The following is a 16,711-nucleotide window of genomic DNA, read 5'->3' on the forward strand; positions in this document are numbered from 1 at the left end:
TTCATTCTTTTTTCGATATCATTTATTCTTTCGATTTTTTTTACTTGTGATTTCTGCATCACGCCATTTCTATTTTCATTCGTTCTCTCAATTTCATTTCTTTCCACCTCACTTTCGTCCCTTTTAACATCCGTTACGGTTGTCAAATCGCTCTTTTTCTTTTTTCCTGATTTTTTAACATTTTTTTGCATGTCTTTTATCACCATCCTTCTCTTTCAAACGTGAACTCGCGACACAATCAGTACTAGCACTTTCTGTCATCAATTTGATATTCGCATTCATCAGTTCCTCGTTCAGGTCACACTTCGCACACACCCTTCTTCCATCCGCACTAAACATCCACAAATCATTTATGTAATCGAAGGAATACATATAACAGACCTCACACTTAACGAAACGACCGAAATCTAAATTAAAATCATGGAATGACAATGCCGCCGCCATTTTTTTTTTTTTTTTCTCTGCAGGTTACTAGGTCTAATAATAACGATTTCGTAATTTAGTTTAGGCAAGAAAAAAACCCCATACTAATAATATCGGTAGCGTACAACGTTTACAGCCGCTCTTACTTAAATAATTACGCATATATACTTAATTATTCCTAGTAAAACTAATCTGAATCAGGAGCTCTTCAAATTGCATCCGCAGCGCTTGGCCCACTAGCGCCCTCTTATGCCACTGTTAAACTTGATAAAATTTAACAATGATAAAGAGATGTTATTGATCTTGTGTGGCCAGTCTTGAGGTGAGAGATTATGTGGCACAGCGATTAAACTTGGAGTTGATGGTAGCTCCTAGTTTTTATGCAGAATACCAGTGGTTCATCATGTCCTTGGAGAATCATTCTTTTTATGTTTTCTTTTTGAGTAGTTTTAAAAATATCAAAATCTGTGGTATGACTCAATGTTGAAGCCAATTTTGCTACTTCATCTGCAGTTTCATTTCCCTTCAATCCCATATGAGATGGAATCCATTGTAAAATTATTTTGGAATCCATATGTAGTTTATTTATGTTTTTTGCTATGTCTCTAAGTATTTTTTGATGGCTAGTGTAGCAGTTCTTAATAGCTTGAAGGGCTGCTAAGGAATCTGTGAATAATATAAATTCCTTTGGGTTTTGCTTATCCAAATGTTGCAGTGCTGTGTTAATGGCTATTAATTCTGCATGGTATGAGATGAGTTGCATCCTATACTGTTGGTTGTTTTTAGTTCTATATTTTGAGAGCCATAGATGAGTATGCCACTCCCAGAATTGCCATTTGGATTTTTGGAGCCATCTGTATAGATCATTATTGAGTCAAGTCCATATTTCATTATTTTTGAAAGAACTCAATCTGATGATCTCAAGATTTCAGAGTTTTCTAGGCTTTTTTTTTCTCATGTTTCCCTATTTCAAAATTAATAACTATATTTTTCCTGTATTAATTTGGAAGAAATGCTAGGTAGCTGGCTATTTTATTTGAACAATCCAAGCAGGGTCAAGTCTGACTGTCACCTCCTTGTAGTGCCCTCTGGATAAACTAATGACAACAGCATTTCTTTTTTTCTATCATGGAGACAAATTTCAGTGATCAGTATGTCCTTAAATGACTTAATGACCAAGTACTCATGAACATCTATTTCACTCATTCAATACTTGAACCAAAAATATTCCCTTCTCCTCACACTCTTACATCATCACTCATACACAACTTTTAGGGATTATTATGAATAATTATGAAGATACGCTACCCATGTTTAGGAACTTACTTTAATTAAATTAAAATAACATTCAATGTTTCAACTTTTGTATCATGGTTATCCTCAGGAATACATACACACTGGATCATAAGCTACATTCATGCATACTACAGTGGGCTGAGAATAACTGCTTGGTTAACAGTTGACCATAGCCTGACCTCTGGCGAAAAAAATAAAATAAAAATTGGTATTATAATAACAAAGCAACAATTTTATTATTATAAAACTTATTTTATAATAATAAAATAACACAATGTAATTATCTTATTTTTATTTAAATAGCTTTCATGGCTTGCACATGTAACAAAAAACATATAGAGAATTTTATTCAGAAGCTCTAATATATTTCATCCAACATTACATGGACATCACCAGGGAGACAGAACGTTAACTACATTCAAAATATGAATCACAATAATGAGTCATAAATCATGCATATACTAGCTTGTGTTTCAGTCATGGCTGAAGTATATGATTACACTATTCAAGTTCAAAGGAATAACTGTAAAAGATTGATTACACAAAAAGTAATTTAAAATAATTATTAATTAAAAAATTATTAACAATTAGTTGTGATCGCTTCGCAAAACTTAGAGGTTGGCATGCAGTCTGAATGGTTGAGGCTTGGACTATTTCATAGCATTTCACATTTCAAGGAAAATACAATCAAATTTGAACTTGCTGGAATGACTTTTGTCTGGTTCCAAAGAACTCTGTGCATAGTGTTAATAGCAAGGTGAGACTTGTTGGATTTCAAAAAAGTAATACAGTCTTGACCTTCTTCGATTCTAATTGCAGAATGGCCAGTCTGTCCAAAATAGCAAAGAAGACAATGAGCAGGATACTTGATAGATACCTAGTAAGGAAGGAGGTGGTAATGTATCCTTTGTAAATGGTAGCAAAGAATACAGTATCCGAGCTGGTTTGAAGGAAGTGTATAGATTGAACTGATGAAGAACCTGTGCCAAGGTTCCTTTAAGGTAGGGTATTGAAATCTTTTGACATATGGATTGAGCTGTAATAGTGCAATCATGTACTTCAGCTATGACTGAGACAAGCTGGTATATGCAATTTATGATTTATTATTATGATTCATGTTTTAAATGTAGTTAACAGTCTGTCTCCCTGATGGTGTCCACATAATGTTGAATGAAATATATTGGAGATTTTGAATAAAATTCTATATATTTTTTGTTACATATGTAAGCCATGAAAGTTATTTAAATATGTCTAGTACACATGCTCTATTAAACTATTTATTACAAACCTCTATGGTGAGGAACAGTGAAAATCTGTAAGAATATATGATAAGCTACATCTGAAGAAAGCATATCTGTATAACAGAATTGTTCCTTAAACATTGTTGCACTGGTGATATTATTCCTAATTTTGTTAAAATTAAGGAAACCATCTAGTTGCATTCTGCACATGGAAGATTTATCAAAAAGCAAGCAGGGCATTATTATTATATCAAATACATGAAATAAAGAAACAGTTCTATTTAAATAATGCTCAACTTCTGGAACCTGAAAGTACTTTAAAAGACATTCTCAGTCAAGACAATTTTCAATTAATTTCTTGTATTTTTTTGCAATCCTTGCCCAGATGAGCATATTTCATTCATAAATGCAGATTAATTCATAAGGTTGAAATATAAAGAAGAAACTGCCACAATATTCAACCAATAACTAAGTCTAACTAATTGCTGGGTTATAAATTTAACCAACAGACTATTAACAAATGATGAACTAAATATTTTGTCTCCTCGGTATATACCTTACTGAGAAATCATGGTGTATGTGGAAAAAAGGCATCAGAATATTATGCACAGATGAAGCACATAGATTATGTTTTGAGGTTGCCCAAATTCTATACAGAGCAAAACTACCTACTTTAAATATACCCTGCTCAGAAGAACAAGCTCTTCACAATCAATATTGCCATTACAAAGGCTTAAAAAGCTAATAACCATAGTTGTCATGAATACCACCAAGTGTAATCATAAAATTAATATCTTATTAAGAGATAGGTCAACCTATAGTGTTATCAGCAGGAATTCAACAAAAAAGTCAAATGAATAAATTAAACAAATTATTAGGTATATATTGGCTGTATTGGCTCTCCCACTAACTACCTTGCAAAACATCTCTCTCTTGTCATCTTTGAAATCTCACAAAGTAGCTCTAATGTTAAAAAAAATCTTGACTTTAAAGAGAAAATAAAATATTTACATCTGTCAAAGAATGAGATTATGGTTTCTTTTGATGCAGTCTCCCTACTCACCAATACCACTATAAGGGATTCTTCATTTTTTACAATATGATTCCAGAAGAGATTGTTAACCTATTTAAATTCACCATCAATACAGACTATTTTACTTGGCATAATAAGTTGTTCAAACAGCTTATTAAATCGAAGGAACAGCAACAGGAAATCCTATCTCATGAGCCTTAGCTGATTATTTTAAGGAGCAGCTACAAAAACAACTCTTTAACACTATATTTCCTCAATCTCATATATGGTTACATTTTATTAATGATATATTTGAAGAAGTTCTGGGCTCGCTCTGAGTCAGAATTATTGGGTTGTTGCAAATGAAATGGCTGTTGAATGACTGTTAGGTCTCTACTGGTTGCTGAAGAAAGAAAGTGCTGAGGTATATGCAAATTTTTTGTCATGTGACAGCATCACACGTGGGTGATGCAATTGTAGTATTTGTTTCATTCAACGAGCAATAAACATTGAATACTACCGACATCAAGTCAATCATGGAATCCAGTCAATTAAGGTTGCCATACCTTTACGAGTTCAAATTAGGAAATTCTGCAGCAGCTGCAGTAAAAAACATCAAAAAAACATTCAGTGGAGGAACAACTAATGAGAGATCCACTCGCTGTTGGTTTGCAAAATTTCACTCAGGAGATTTAAGGCTACAAAACGAACCCCGTCGTCATCATCCTTCCTCCATTGATTCGAATGAAATAAAGGATTTAATCAAATCAGATCCATGACAAACTGTACGAGATATCGCCCAGACACTAAATGTACACTGCTCAACTGTTTCACAGCACTTGGCAATAATAGGAAAAGTAAGGAAGCTCAACAAGTGGGTGCCTCACGAACTCACTGATGAAAACAAAGCATGCCATTTGGAAGTGTGCTCTTAAGAAGTAAAGAAGAAAGGTTCCTGCAACGAATTGTGACTGTGGATGAGAAGTGAATATTCTACGATAATCGTACATGTTCATCACAGTGGTTGGGAGTGAAAGACGCTCCAGGAAGGACTCCAAAGGCATTTCTGCATCCAATGAAGATGTTTACTGTATGGTGGTCTTCTGCTGGTGTTATTCACTACTCATTCCTTCCACAAGGTGAAACGATAAATGCAGCTCGAAGCTCGACATTGTACAGATATGCAGCAAATGTGTGACAAATAATGCATCCATTACACATCATATTGCTCTTAATTTTATTCAGTTCATCTTACAAAAAGAAATCAGAAAAGCAGGTCATATGAGCTCTGTGTATAAGACTATTAATAATACCATCTTCTGTGATCAATGATGGTGGGAGGAACAGCCCCTGATTGTGAAAATAATTTTGATACCCTACCTTAAAAGGAACTTTAGACCAAATAGCATGAATTTTTTATAAATGCAATCTATATGCCTCCTTCAAACCAGCTTGGAAATTGTCTTCCTTCCCACCATCTACAAAGGATATATTACCACCTCTTTCCTTATCAGGTGTCTATCAAATACCTTATGTTTAAAAAACTTACTTTATTTAAATTAAAATAAAATACGATGTTTCAACGTGATGTTTCAAAAACTCTTCCTCGCTGGTCAGCCTTTTTCTTCGAATCAAGAGGTGATTGCAACTGTCGAGGGGTATTTTGCAGATCTTACTGAGAACTGCTACAGGGACGGGATAATGGCACTGGAGCATTGCTGGAATAAATGTATTAGTCTTAAGGGAGATTATGTTGAAAAATAAAAATAATTTTGAAATTATAAGTTCATTTTTTCATTGTTATGTCAAGAACTTTTCAGACCACCCTTTGTGTGTGTGTGTGTGTGTGTGTGTGTACAAGGTGGTTCAAAATTTTCAAAATTCCACGTACAAACTTTGAAGGGAGATAGAGAACATCAACCATATTCACATAGGAAAGCATGATCGGAAATGCCACCGGAAAGTACTAACAGGGACACAAAGACACAGAAATAACACAAGGCAGTAAGTAGTGTAAAAAACTTCATTAGGAGTAACTGAACAGTTCAATAGTAGTTGGATACATAATATGGTTTCACATCAGGTGCTCAAAGTTACAACCATTAGCAGTGATGCATGCCTGACACTGACGATGCATTGATTGCCATACATTTTCAAAAATGCCTGGAGTTTCCTGGATATTAGCAGCGCCGATGCCGATTTTTGCCATGAGGTCCATGTCATAGGCAACAGGTGTTTCATACAACATGGCTTTAAGGGTCCCCAACAGAAAGAAATCAATGCTCGATAAATCAGGTGAGCATGAAGGCCATGCGACGGGTCCACCATGCCCAATTCATCAAGACCCAAAAGACCTGTCCAACTGATGCACAGAAATGCCAAAATGGGCTGGAGCACTGTGGTGTTGGAACCACATCTTCTGATGCACAGCCACTGGAACATTGTTCAACAAATCCGGCACAACTTCTTCCAGAAAGGTCGAATACTTCTGGGAGTCCAGTCAGGGTGTTAACAGGTATGGGCAGACTAAACAGTCAGCGACGATACCTGCCCATACATTAATGGCAAAGCGTTGTGGTGGAGCATGTGATTGCACAGCGTGTGGATTCTCATGGACCCAGACATGAGCATTGTGGTGATTGAAGACCCCCCTCAAAGTAAATGAAGCTTCTTCCGTGAACAAAACACAAGTTAGAAAATCTGGGTCTATGACACTTTTCTGCAGAAACCAGTGCGCGAATTCCACATTTGAGGATAATCTTCGGCCATCCGTAATTGAACCTGTTGCAGATGAAATGGATGCAAGGACTCAGAGTGCAAAACAAGCAATACACTGGATCGAGATACTCCTATAGCAAAGGCAACGGCATGTGTTCTTGTCTCTGGATTATTGTCCATTGCATGCAATACCTCTTCCACGGCAGGATTTCACGTCGATCATGGCCACCCACTATCATGCCTGCGATCCAAACAGAATTTGTGTGACTATGATCCATAGTCACATAAATTCTGATGCAAATACGCAAATATTTTGTGATGCGGTACACGTCTCTTTGGGCACCTTTCACGATACATTTGTACGGCGGCTCGTCCATTACCATCAGCTAACCCGTAAACAAGGTATGTCTGCCATCTCAGCGTTCATAAAATGATGCATGTTCTTCGTACGATGTCGAAAGCTTGAATGAGGAAGCCCCAATTGCTCACCTGGACCTCTGGCGAACAGCACCACCTATCACTTTCGGGTGGCATTTCTGGTCATGCTTTCCTATGTGAATATGGTTGATTTTAATGTTCTCTACCTCCCATCAAAGTTTATACATGGAATTTTGAACCACCCTATATATACAGGGTGTTCGGGATAAATTTGACATATTTATAATTAATTATATTTTTCCGTAAGTTACATGTATTAACACACACTTCTCTTCATTTAAAAGTTTGGACCCTTCTTCATTCATATACAAGATGTCAGAAAGGATGGATAGCTGGAACCCACCTGAATCATGGAAGAGAATAACTTGTATCATGATGATTCGTGCCCGCCATCAAAATAAGGATATTACGACTGCTGCCCAATGCTCCCTGAATACAGTAAAAACAATCAGGCATGAACTAGAGACTTGCAATGGTGACTACGAGGATGTAGCAAGAAGAAAGATCCCTAGCAGACGATCTGATTGCGTTCGTACAGCAGAATTCCTCGCAAATCTGCAGGAACAGGTGTTGAAGAACCCTGGCATTGGAATTCGGGCTTTGTTCGTGGAGTTGCTAACTGTAGTCAAGCCCTGGATAACAAGGGTAGCCAATGGTAGGCCGTATGTATGGCAGCAGGATTCGGCCCCTTGCCACACCTCTGGGAAAAGTCAAAAATGGTTGTCTGAAAATTTCTACGACTTCACCAGTCCAAATGTTTGGCCTCCAAACTCCTCAGACCTTAACCCCATGGATTATTTTGTATGGGGCGCAGTTGAAAAAGACACCAATCGCACTTCCAGTAATACAAAAGCCCAGTTAATGGATAAAATTAAAACAGTTTTTGCGGCCCTTCCCAGGGAGACTGTAGCATCAGCTTGTTCGAGGTTCCGAAGCAGAATTGAAGCTGTGATCGATGCTAATGGTGGTTATTTTGAGTAAATCTTGTTGATAGTATTGTAATTAACTCTGCCTGTAATGTTTTTTTGTCAATTCATTAAATTTAATAGATACAAAGAAGATTTTCTTTTTCCTTACGAAACTGTCAAATTTATCCCGAACACCCTGTATATATTTAAAGTAGATTAAATGACTGGAAGCAGAGATATAAAAATAGAAACATTATTTTTATTTAATTAAAGCACACAACTAGTTTCGTCTTCTCAGAAGCCTTAGAAGACTAGTTGTGCACGTTATTTAAAGAAAAATAGTGTTTATATTTTTATCTCTCGGCTTCCAGTTATTTAATCTACAATATGTCCCAGAGCCAAGTAAATCTGTTATATCATATATACACTGATCACACTGGATCATAAACCACCAATGAAAATAAGAAGTATAAAAGTTCTAAAAATCCCCTTCCTTCCTTTGCCCATCCAGGTGTATACCAGATCAGTTGCGCCAGTAACCTACCCTGCTTAGGTGAAACTGGCTGTACAATCCCAAAACAGAAAGAAGAATATCAACAGCATATCAAGTACCTAGATATAATTCTAGGGAAAAGACCATGCACTTGAAATATGAAACTGGACTGATTGTCACCCAGTTCTTACATCAGAGAAAAACATGGTACGAACATAAATTCAAGGGAACTGAAATGCATTCAATCAACCAACCAAATCTCAACAGAAATTATCTTGAAAGTCCAAGGATTTGGATGGTTCAACCTATGGCCTACATCCAGAAAAAGAGAATATTAGAAGAAAAGATATGTAACTGGATGACAACACTAACTTTCAGGCAGCAAACAAAAATTAAAGTAACAGGACTACAAGAAAAAAAGAACAGCTGATATTATTCTACTAAGATAATTATCGTCTATGTTATTTTATTATTATTTCTATTTTATCTTTTTATATTGCACATTATTTTATTACTATTTTTTTTTCCATCTGAGGTAGGCTATGATCAATGGTTGACTAAGTGGTTATTCTAAGCTCATTGTAGTATGTATGTACCATGTAGCTTGTGATCCAGTGCGTATATATACATATATATATATATGTGTGTGTGTGTGTGTGTGTGTATTCCTGAGGATGACCTTGATATAAAAGTTGCAACATCGAATTTTATTTTAATTTAATTAAAGAGCAAGTTCTTAAACAAGGTAGTGTCTCTCCAAAATTATTCATAATGATTACTGATCATTGTGTAACCATGAAGGAAAGAACCTTTAGTAGTAACTCCTTGCTCTCATCCCACCACTGTGATAGTGAAAATTTCTTTACCTTCTGCTCTATAATCTTCTAATATGTTTCTATTGTATACTCTCTTTTCTGCCTATTAACTAAACTTCAAAACCAACAGACCTTTAGTATATGATTATATCAAAGCCTTATAAAGAGGAATAATTATCTCCTTATCCCTGCTTGTCAATGTATATTTTAACAACCAACTGATCTATTGAGTTAATTTTCACACTTTTGCAATATGTCCTCTGAACATCAATTACTGTCAAACCCTAGCCTCATTAGTGCATCATTAATATAACATATTAACCTAGCTTTGCAATCTCTTCAGTCCAAAGTTTATAACCTAACATTTTACCATGATAATCATTATCTTTTGTCCAGTTTATAAAAAGATTCCATGACTTAAATAATCCTAGATAACCTTTACCTGGTAAAAATCCTGTGGGAATGACTGAAATTCGAGTGTTTGGCATTATCTGTTTCATAAAATATGCTTCTTGTGGATGATTGAACCTGAAGAAGTTTGACCGTCCAAGGCAAACCATGCAACCTGAAAAATATCAAATAATGAAAAAACTTAAAAGTACTTTTCAATGGATCAATTTAAGTTATGGCATTCTCTCTCTCTCTGATATATATATAACAGCCTTTCTAACTCAAATTTAAAAAAAAAGAAAATAAAAAGTGTTCATTACACTGAAGCAATACAGATATAATTTAAAGAAAAGAATATGCCTGAAAAAGGTTAAAAAAATCCATATACACATTCATAAGTTTACATGTTTTATTATAGAATTCATGTCATAATAACCATCATAATTTTCAAATCCTCATAACTCCTCAAGGTGAGGAGTTTTTTAACACTGAACCTAATCTTAATAGAATAAGGCAATTATATATGTGGACTTTTTCAATCGAAGGTGAGTTAGGCGTTCTCATACGGAGGTAGTAGGGAAACCCGAGTTTCCGGAAGAAAACTCGGGTTTTTCATCCCGCATACAGACAAATCAGCCCTTTAGAACTCACACAATTTACAGAGAAAAAATACTAGTTGTGGTGGGCGGTAGATGGCTTTGATGGGGATCATTAGTAGTAGAGGTTCGGTGTAGTGGTTAAGACAGTTGTATAGCAGGTGTCCTCCCACGACAAGTCTTCGAACGCCTTGGAGGTGTCACGAATAATAACAATAATAATAATAATATCCATACCTGATAATCTACTATGCCTGCTGAATAGATGTACCAGACACTGTTTGCTGTAGAAGGAAAAATTAAATTTCTCACTAAAAACATTTTACTGCATTCAAAATTTCATTTCATTAAGCCTTTTGCAGTCTCCTGCGTGCAAGGCTGAATGAAATTCCTTCTGTCTGTCTTTCTTTCTTTCATCATCATCAAATTCCTGCCATGTACCCTCAAGGGGTGTACAGGATATGACAGTACTACATGAAAAAATTACATCATTACTAACTTCCTATCTACAATTTTCCTCCAAATCAGTCTGTTACTTGTCAAGACTCCAACATTATCAGATCTTATATTTCTATCGTCTAAGGCACTTTGTACCATATCAATCCACGTATATCTTGGTCTTCCTCTGGGTCGTTTTCCTGCCAACCTGGCAGAGAACACTTGTTTTGCTAATCTTATCTCTCCCATTCTATTTAAGCGACCATACCACCTTAGATTAGCTCTGCTAATGCATTCCTGGATGCTGACAATGTCAAGTTCTTTCCTAATATCCTCATTTTTAATATGATATTGCTATTGATGCCATCTGTTCACGCCTCTAATCTTTCTCAGGACTCTCATATCTGCGGTCTCTAGTCTTTGGTCAAGTGTTTTATCTGACCCAGCTCTCAGATCCATAAGTTAAAACTGGTTTGAATACTGTCTTGTATACAGCTAATTTAGTGTTCCGACTAATTTCTTTCTTATTCCATATGAATTTATTCAATTGACTTCCCACCATACCAGCTTTGCTGATTCTGTTGTCTATTTCAATATTTAATTTACCATCTTCAGTAAAAATCGTGCCTAAGTAGCTGAAATGTTTTACTTGTTCCATAGGTTCTCCATTCACAACACAGTTGACATTTTCAATGATTCTGACTATTTTCATTGTCTTTGTCTTTTTATTGCTGACCTTCATACCATATCTATTACAACAGCTATTCAATTTAGTCAGAGAATCTTGCAGACTTGTAGCGGATTTATTTAGAAGTATAACATCATCCGCATAAAGCAAAGAGCTGACATTAACATCTCCAATTTTGATATCAGGTTTAATACCACATTCCTTCATAATGTGATCCATATAGATAATGAATAACAGAGGGGATAATGTACATCCTTGTCTCACACCAGATTTAACATTAAACCATCTTCCTGTACTTCCTTCAATTCTAACTGCTGACTTACAACTCAAATAAAGACTAAGTATTGCTTGATATAATGCCCCATTGACACCATATAACTGCAGCATATTGAAGAGCTTCTCTCTTGGCACCTTGTCATATGCCTTTTCTAAATCGACAAAACTTAAATACAGATCTCTGTTATATACATGCTTTCTCAACTATTTGTCGTAAAGTGAAGATCTGATCCTGACAGCCTCTATTTGGCCTGAATCCAGCTTGTTCTTCACCAAGCTTTTCTTCCACAATTCTTCTCAACCATTTCTCAAGTATACTTGCATAGATCTTGCCAGGAACACTCAGTAGGGAAATACCTTTGTAATTCTCACATTCAGTTTTATTTCCCTTTTTATATATGGGTACTATGAGAGCTCTACTCCAATCATCGGGAATTCGTCCATCTGTCCAGGCTTTCTGAACTATGCAGTGCAGCCACTGTAAGACTCTTATACCACCACGCTTCAGCATTTCTGGTCGAATATCATCTACTCCTGCTGTCTTTCCACATTTCAAGCCTTTTATGGCTTTTTCTACTTCAAGTATGGATATGTAATCCTGACTGCATGCCTGGTCAGTGTCTTTTATCACTGTGCTGTCATCACTGCTTGTTTCATTTAGCAGTTTTTCAAAGTAATTACTCCATACTTCAAGGATATCTTTTTCTCCTGTTTTCATGTCAGCTTTATCATCTCTAATTACTTTTACAGCACTCTTTCCTCCATTCCTAAGCTTCTTCAACAACCTCCAGAATATTTTGCTACCTTCTTGATATTTATGTTCTATATTCTTGCCAAAGTCCTCCCATGACTTTTGTTTAGCTAGTTTTACACACTGTTTAGCTTTCTTACATTTGTCTCTGTATTCTCTAAGAGCACAAGCTGACTTATTTGCCAAGAACTTTTGATATGCTTTCTTCTTTTCCTTCACTGCCTCTTTAACTTCCTGTGTCCACCAGGGAGTTCTGATTTTTTTATTATTGCAGACAACCTCACCACATGCCTCTCTGGCAGAATCAATCAATGTTTTCTTCAGAGTTTGCCACTGAATCTCCAAGGTTTGATTCCTGTTCTCAAACTCTTTCATTTTCTTTTCAATAATCTTTCTGCATTTTAGCCTACAGTTCACATCTGAGAGCTGCTCAACTATTATTCGCTTTAAAACTTTCTTACATGTTATTCTTTTCAATATTAAATTCAATTTTATCCTGCTCAAGACTAAATAGTGATCACTTCCAATTTCAAATCCTCTGTACACTCTGGTGTCCTGCACCAGGGAGAAAACATCACTATCAACAATAACATAGTCAATGAGACTTTTCTTATTCCTAGCCTCTTCTCTCCATGTGAATTTGTGCACAATTTTATGTTGGAACATGGTGTTAGTAATAACCAGTCCATGTCCTGAGCAGAAATCCAACAGATATTTGCCATTATTATTAGCTTTGCTCTTTTCTCCAAATTTTCCCAAAATATTTTTGTATGTCTGACAATCATTTCCTACTCTGCTATTTGGATCCCCAACAAGGACCAACTTTTCTTTTTTCATTGTGTCAGTTGCTTTTTCTAAAGCCTCAAAAAATTCCTCCACTTCTACCTTAGTAGATCCTTCTGTGGGACCATAGGCGCAAATAAGTCTCATTGTCCAGTTCCCCATTCTCGTATTTGCCCACATTACTCTACTTGAGACTGACTGCCAATCAAGAATATTAGCCTTGTATTTTGTGTTGAATACTATGGCTACTCCTTCTTTTCCTTGATTGTCATTGCCTGAATATAACATTTTGTATTTATTGCTCAGAAAGATCTCACCAGTTTTGATCTTTTTTGTTTCAGTCACCCCTATTATGTCGATCTGGTACTTATCTAATTCCTCAGCTAGCTCCATTTCTTTGCCATTCAGGCTTCTTATGTTGATAGTACCGATCTTTAACTCTGGTGATGTTGAGTTGGGGTTTGTTTTCAGATTTGTTCCAGTAGCTGACTTTTCGCTGTTCGCCCTGGTTCCCTGGCGAAAACAACGGGGGCCTTGTTTAACCGGGTGATGCCCCAGCCGGCATGAAATTTTGTTATGTTGTACCATCATTTTTTATTTTGATTTAACCAATAAGAATACAATTTGGTCGGCTAAATCCCAAATTGCCAGCCCATCCTCGTTCGTTCAGTATGAAAGTAGATACCCAACAGGGTGCACCACGAGAAGGTGAGGATTGGACATTAGGTCAGAAGCCCTGGTCGGTTCTCCACATTCCTTTAAAGGCTATGTGGAGGTCTCCTCTCAGTTATACAGCTTTGACCCTTAAGCATCCCCTTTCTTTCTTTCTTTCTTTTAACCCTTTTTCTAGCCACTTATGACTATAGGTTCCTCTAATTCTCTCCATCTGTTTCTATCCTAAGCTTGTTAGTGCCAGGGAATTCCAATTGTTTTCCTTATATTGTCTGACCATCTTCTTAATGGTCTTCCCAGATCTTTTACCTTCATTTGGCTGCCATTCCAGGAAAACATTTGTCCATTCTCTTTTTTGTATTTTATCTCTATTCCTTTTTGATTAGCAAGGTTTCTACTCCATATGTCATAACAGGCAATACACATTGGTTGAACAGTTTTGCTCTGTTCTCAAATTTTATTTTGCAGTTCAAAAATCTCTTCAATTTTACAAAAGCTGACTATCCCATTCCTATTCCTCTTTTCACTTCCTCCATGACTCCTTGTTTCTTCATTGTTAATAATTTTCCTAGGTATACATACTCATCAACTATTTCAATTTCTTTATTGTTTACTTTAATAATGCTGCGTATTTCATTGTATCCTTTTCAATTTGTCATTATTTTGGTTTTCTCGGAATTAATGTCTAATCCTATCAATTCTTTTAAATCTTTCATATTGTTTGCAATATGATCAGAAAATCTCTTAGGTTGTTTATTTTCATTCCATTAATAGTAACTCCTTTATTGGACCATTCTATGTTGCTCATCATATGTTTCAGTGTTGATGAAAGAGTTTGGAAGAAATCATGTCTCTTTGCCTTATTCCTTGATTTATGTGACATTTTTTGCTTATTTCATTGAGAATGATATTTGGTGTAGTATTTTCATAAATATATTTTATGTGTCAATAAATTGTTTTTCAATGCCATAATCTATAATGCCTTATATTATTGATGATATTTTTATGCAATCAAAAGCTTGTTTTTAAATCAACAAAGGGCATGTGAAGAGGAAGATATATTGCATTTTTCAATAAGCAGGCATAATGATTGAATATGATGTTGTACTGAAGTTCTTGTGAAACCAGCTTGTGCAGGAGGTTTTTGAATTAAGTCTTGTTTCTAATCTATTGGTGATAATTCTAGTGAAAAGCTTATAAATAATAATTATTATTATTATTATTACACTAACACCCCATGGAGTCAAAGACTCATCTAGGAGGTCCCTTTGTCATATGTAGTATGTAAAGAGCTCATCATACAGCACCTTAAACATTCGAATTCCCTGCAGACATCACACCACATTTCTCAGGCAAGACATTCCAATCATTCACAATTCTGCATGCAAAAAACCTGCTTCTCACTTCCTTGTTCACACATTCCTTATACAGCTTCTAGAGATGACCTCTTGTCCTCCCCTAATCTACTGCTATTTTATGAAAAACTCTTCAACATTGTTCCTATGACAACCCCTTACCAGCTTCTACATCTCTATCACCCCCCCCTCCCTCTTCCTCTTATCCACTAAACTGGAAATTGCATCTTCTCAACTTTTCCTCATATTCAACATTCTAAAGATAAGAAACTACCTTATTCAGTCACCTCTGGTGATCAAATCTGTGTACAGTAGTTCATATGTGGTCTAATCAGAGCTTTATACAATGGAACAAGAATCACCTTACTTCTACAAGTCAGTGTCCTCCATATCATTCCAAGAATTCTTTGTGTTGTCCTCACAATTTTGGCAATGTATCCTCTAAATTTTAGATCATTATATACCATCACCCCAAGATCTCTAATTTCCTCCGGCTCCAACAATATATTCCCACCAAGTGTAAATTCTACATTCCATCTCCCCTACTCCCATGCCCATTCGCTCAATCTATTTAAGACTCATTTTAAGGCCACAATATCTGCTGTACTCATTATAGTTCAATCCCAACTTTGCATCATCTGCAAAGAACGGAATAACAACGTCCAAATCCTCCCCAATATCATTAAACATACAGGTTAAACAGCAATGGCACTAAAACAGATCCTCGAGGCATGCCACTAGTGACTTTCCTCTTCTGGGATATTCCTCCACCATACACAACTTGCTGATACCTATCAGATAGCCAATCTCCAATCCAATGAAATAGTCTAATATCCAACTCCATCCACTCTAGTTTCACTATCAACTTACCATGCAGAAATTATCAGAAGCCTTTGCAAAATCTAAGTATAATATTATGTATTCATCTCCTTTGTCCAATGCAGCCATCACCTTATTGTAATAAGTAAGTAGATTACTAAAACATAACCTCTGTTTAGCAAATCCATGCTGTCTATCAAAGATAATACCATTGTTATAAACCCAATTCTGGATCCTGGTTCTCACCAACCTCTTCAGCATTTTAACCACAACAGACACAGATATGCCTATAATTTGATGTTTGAGTTCTGTCACCTCGCTCATGAAGCAGCACAAACTTACCTTCCTTTCCCTATTTTGGAACTTGATCCAGTGCAAGACTCATATTATGCGGGTCTTCTGAAAAGTTCTCAGCCTCAACCATAAATGACAACACTATCAGCAAGATTTTTTTTTTTTTTTTGCTAAGTTGGAACATCTGTCATAAGCATCGATATGAAATTGCAAGTCATTCTATCAAGTAGTTTGTTTTATACGGCTGTCGGAAGCAAAAGTGTTATCTGTATCCCTTTAAATGGATAAAATTGATGACAACAGAT

General features: G+C 35.9%; 1 protein-coding gene across 4 annotated transcripts in view; it reads right to left on the minus strand.

Annotated features, from left to right (window-relative positions):
• Positions 1-16,711, minus strand: part of LOC150094086 (uncharacterized) — a 608,624-nt gene that overhangs the window by 346,180 nt on the left and 245,733 nt on the right. For all 4 annotated transcript variants that reach the window (XM_090413217.1, XM_090413213.1, XM_090413214.1 and 1 more), the window contains one exon: positions 9,787-9,909. In XM_090413217.1, coding sequence (XP_090269343.1) covers positions 9,787-9,909 — 123 coding nt within the window. The remainder of the gene's footprint in view (positions 1-9,786; positions 9,910-16,711) is intronic.

The sequence above is a fragment of the Typopeltis vanoorti genome, chromosome 23 (assembly GCF_054136105.1).
Source record: "Typopeltis vanoorti isolate ZY-2024b chromosome 23, IOZ_Tvanoo_1.0, whole genome shotgun sequence".
Classification (NCBI taxonomy): Eukaryota; Metazoa; Arthropoda; class Arachnida; order Uropygi; family Thelyphonidae; genus Typopeltis; species Typopeltis vanoorti.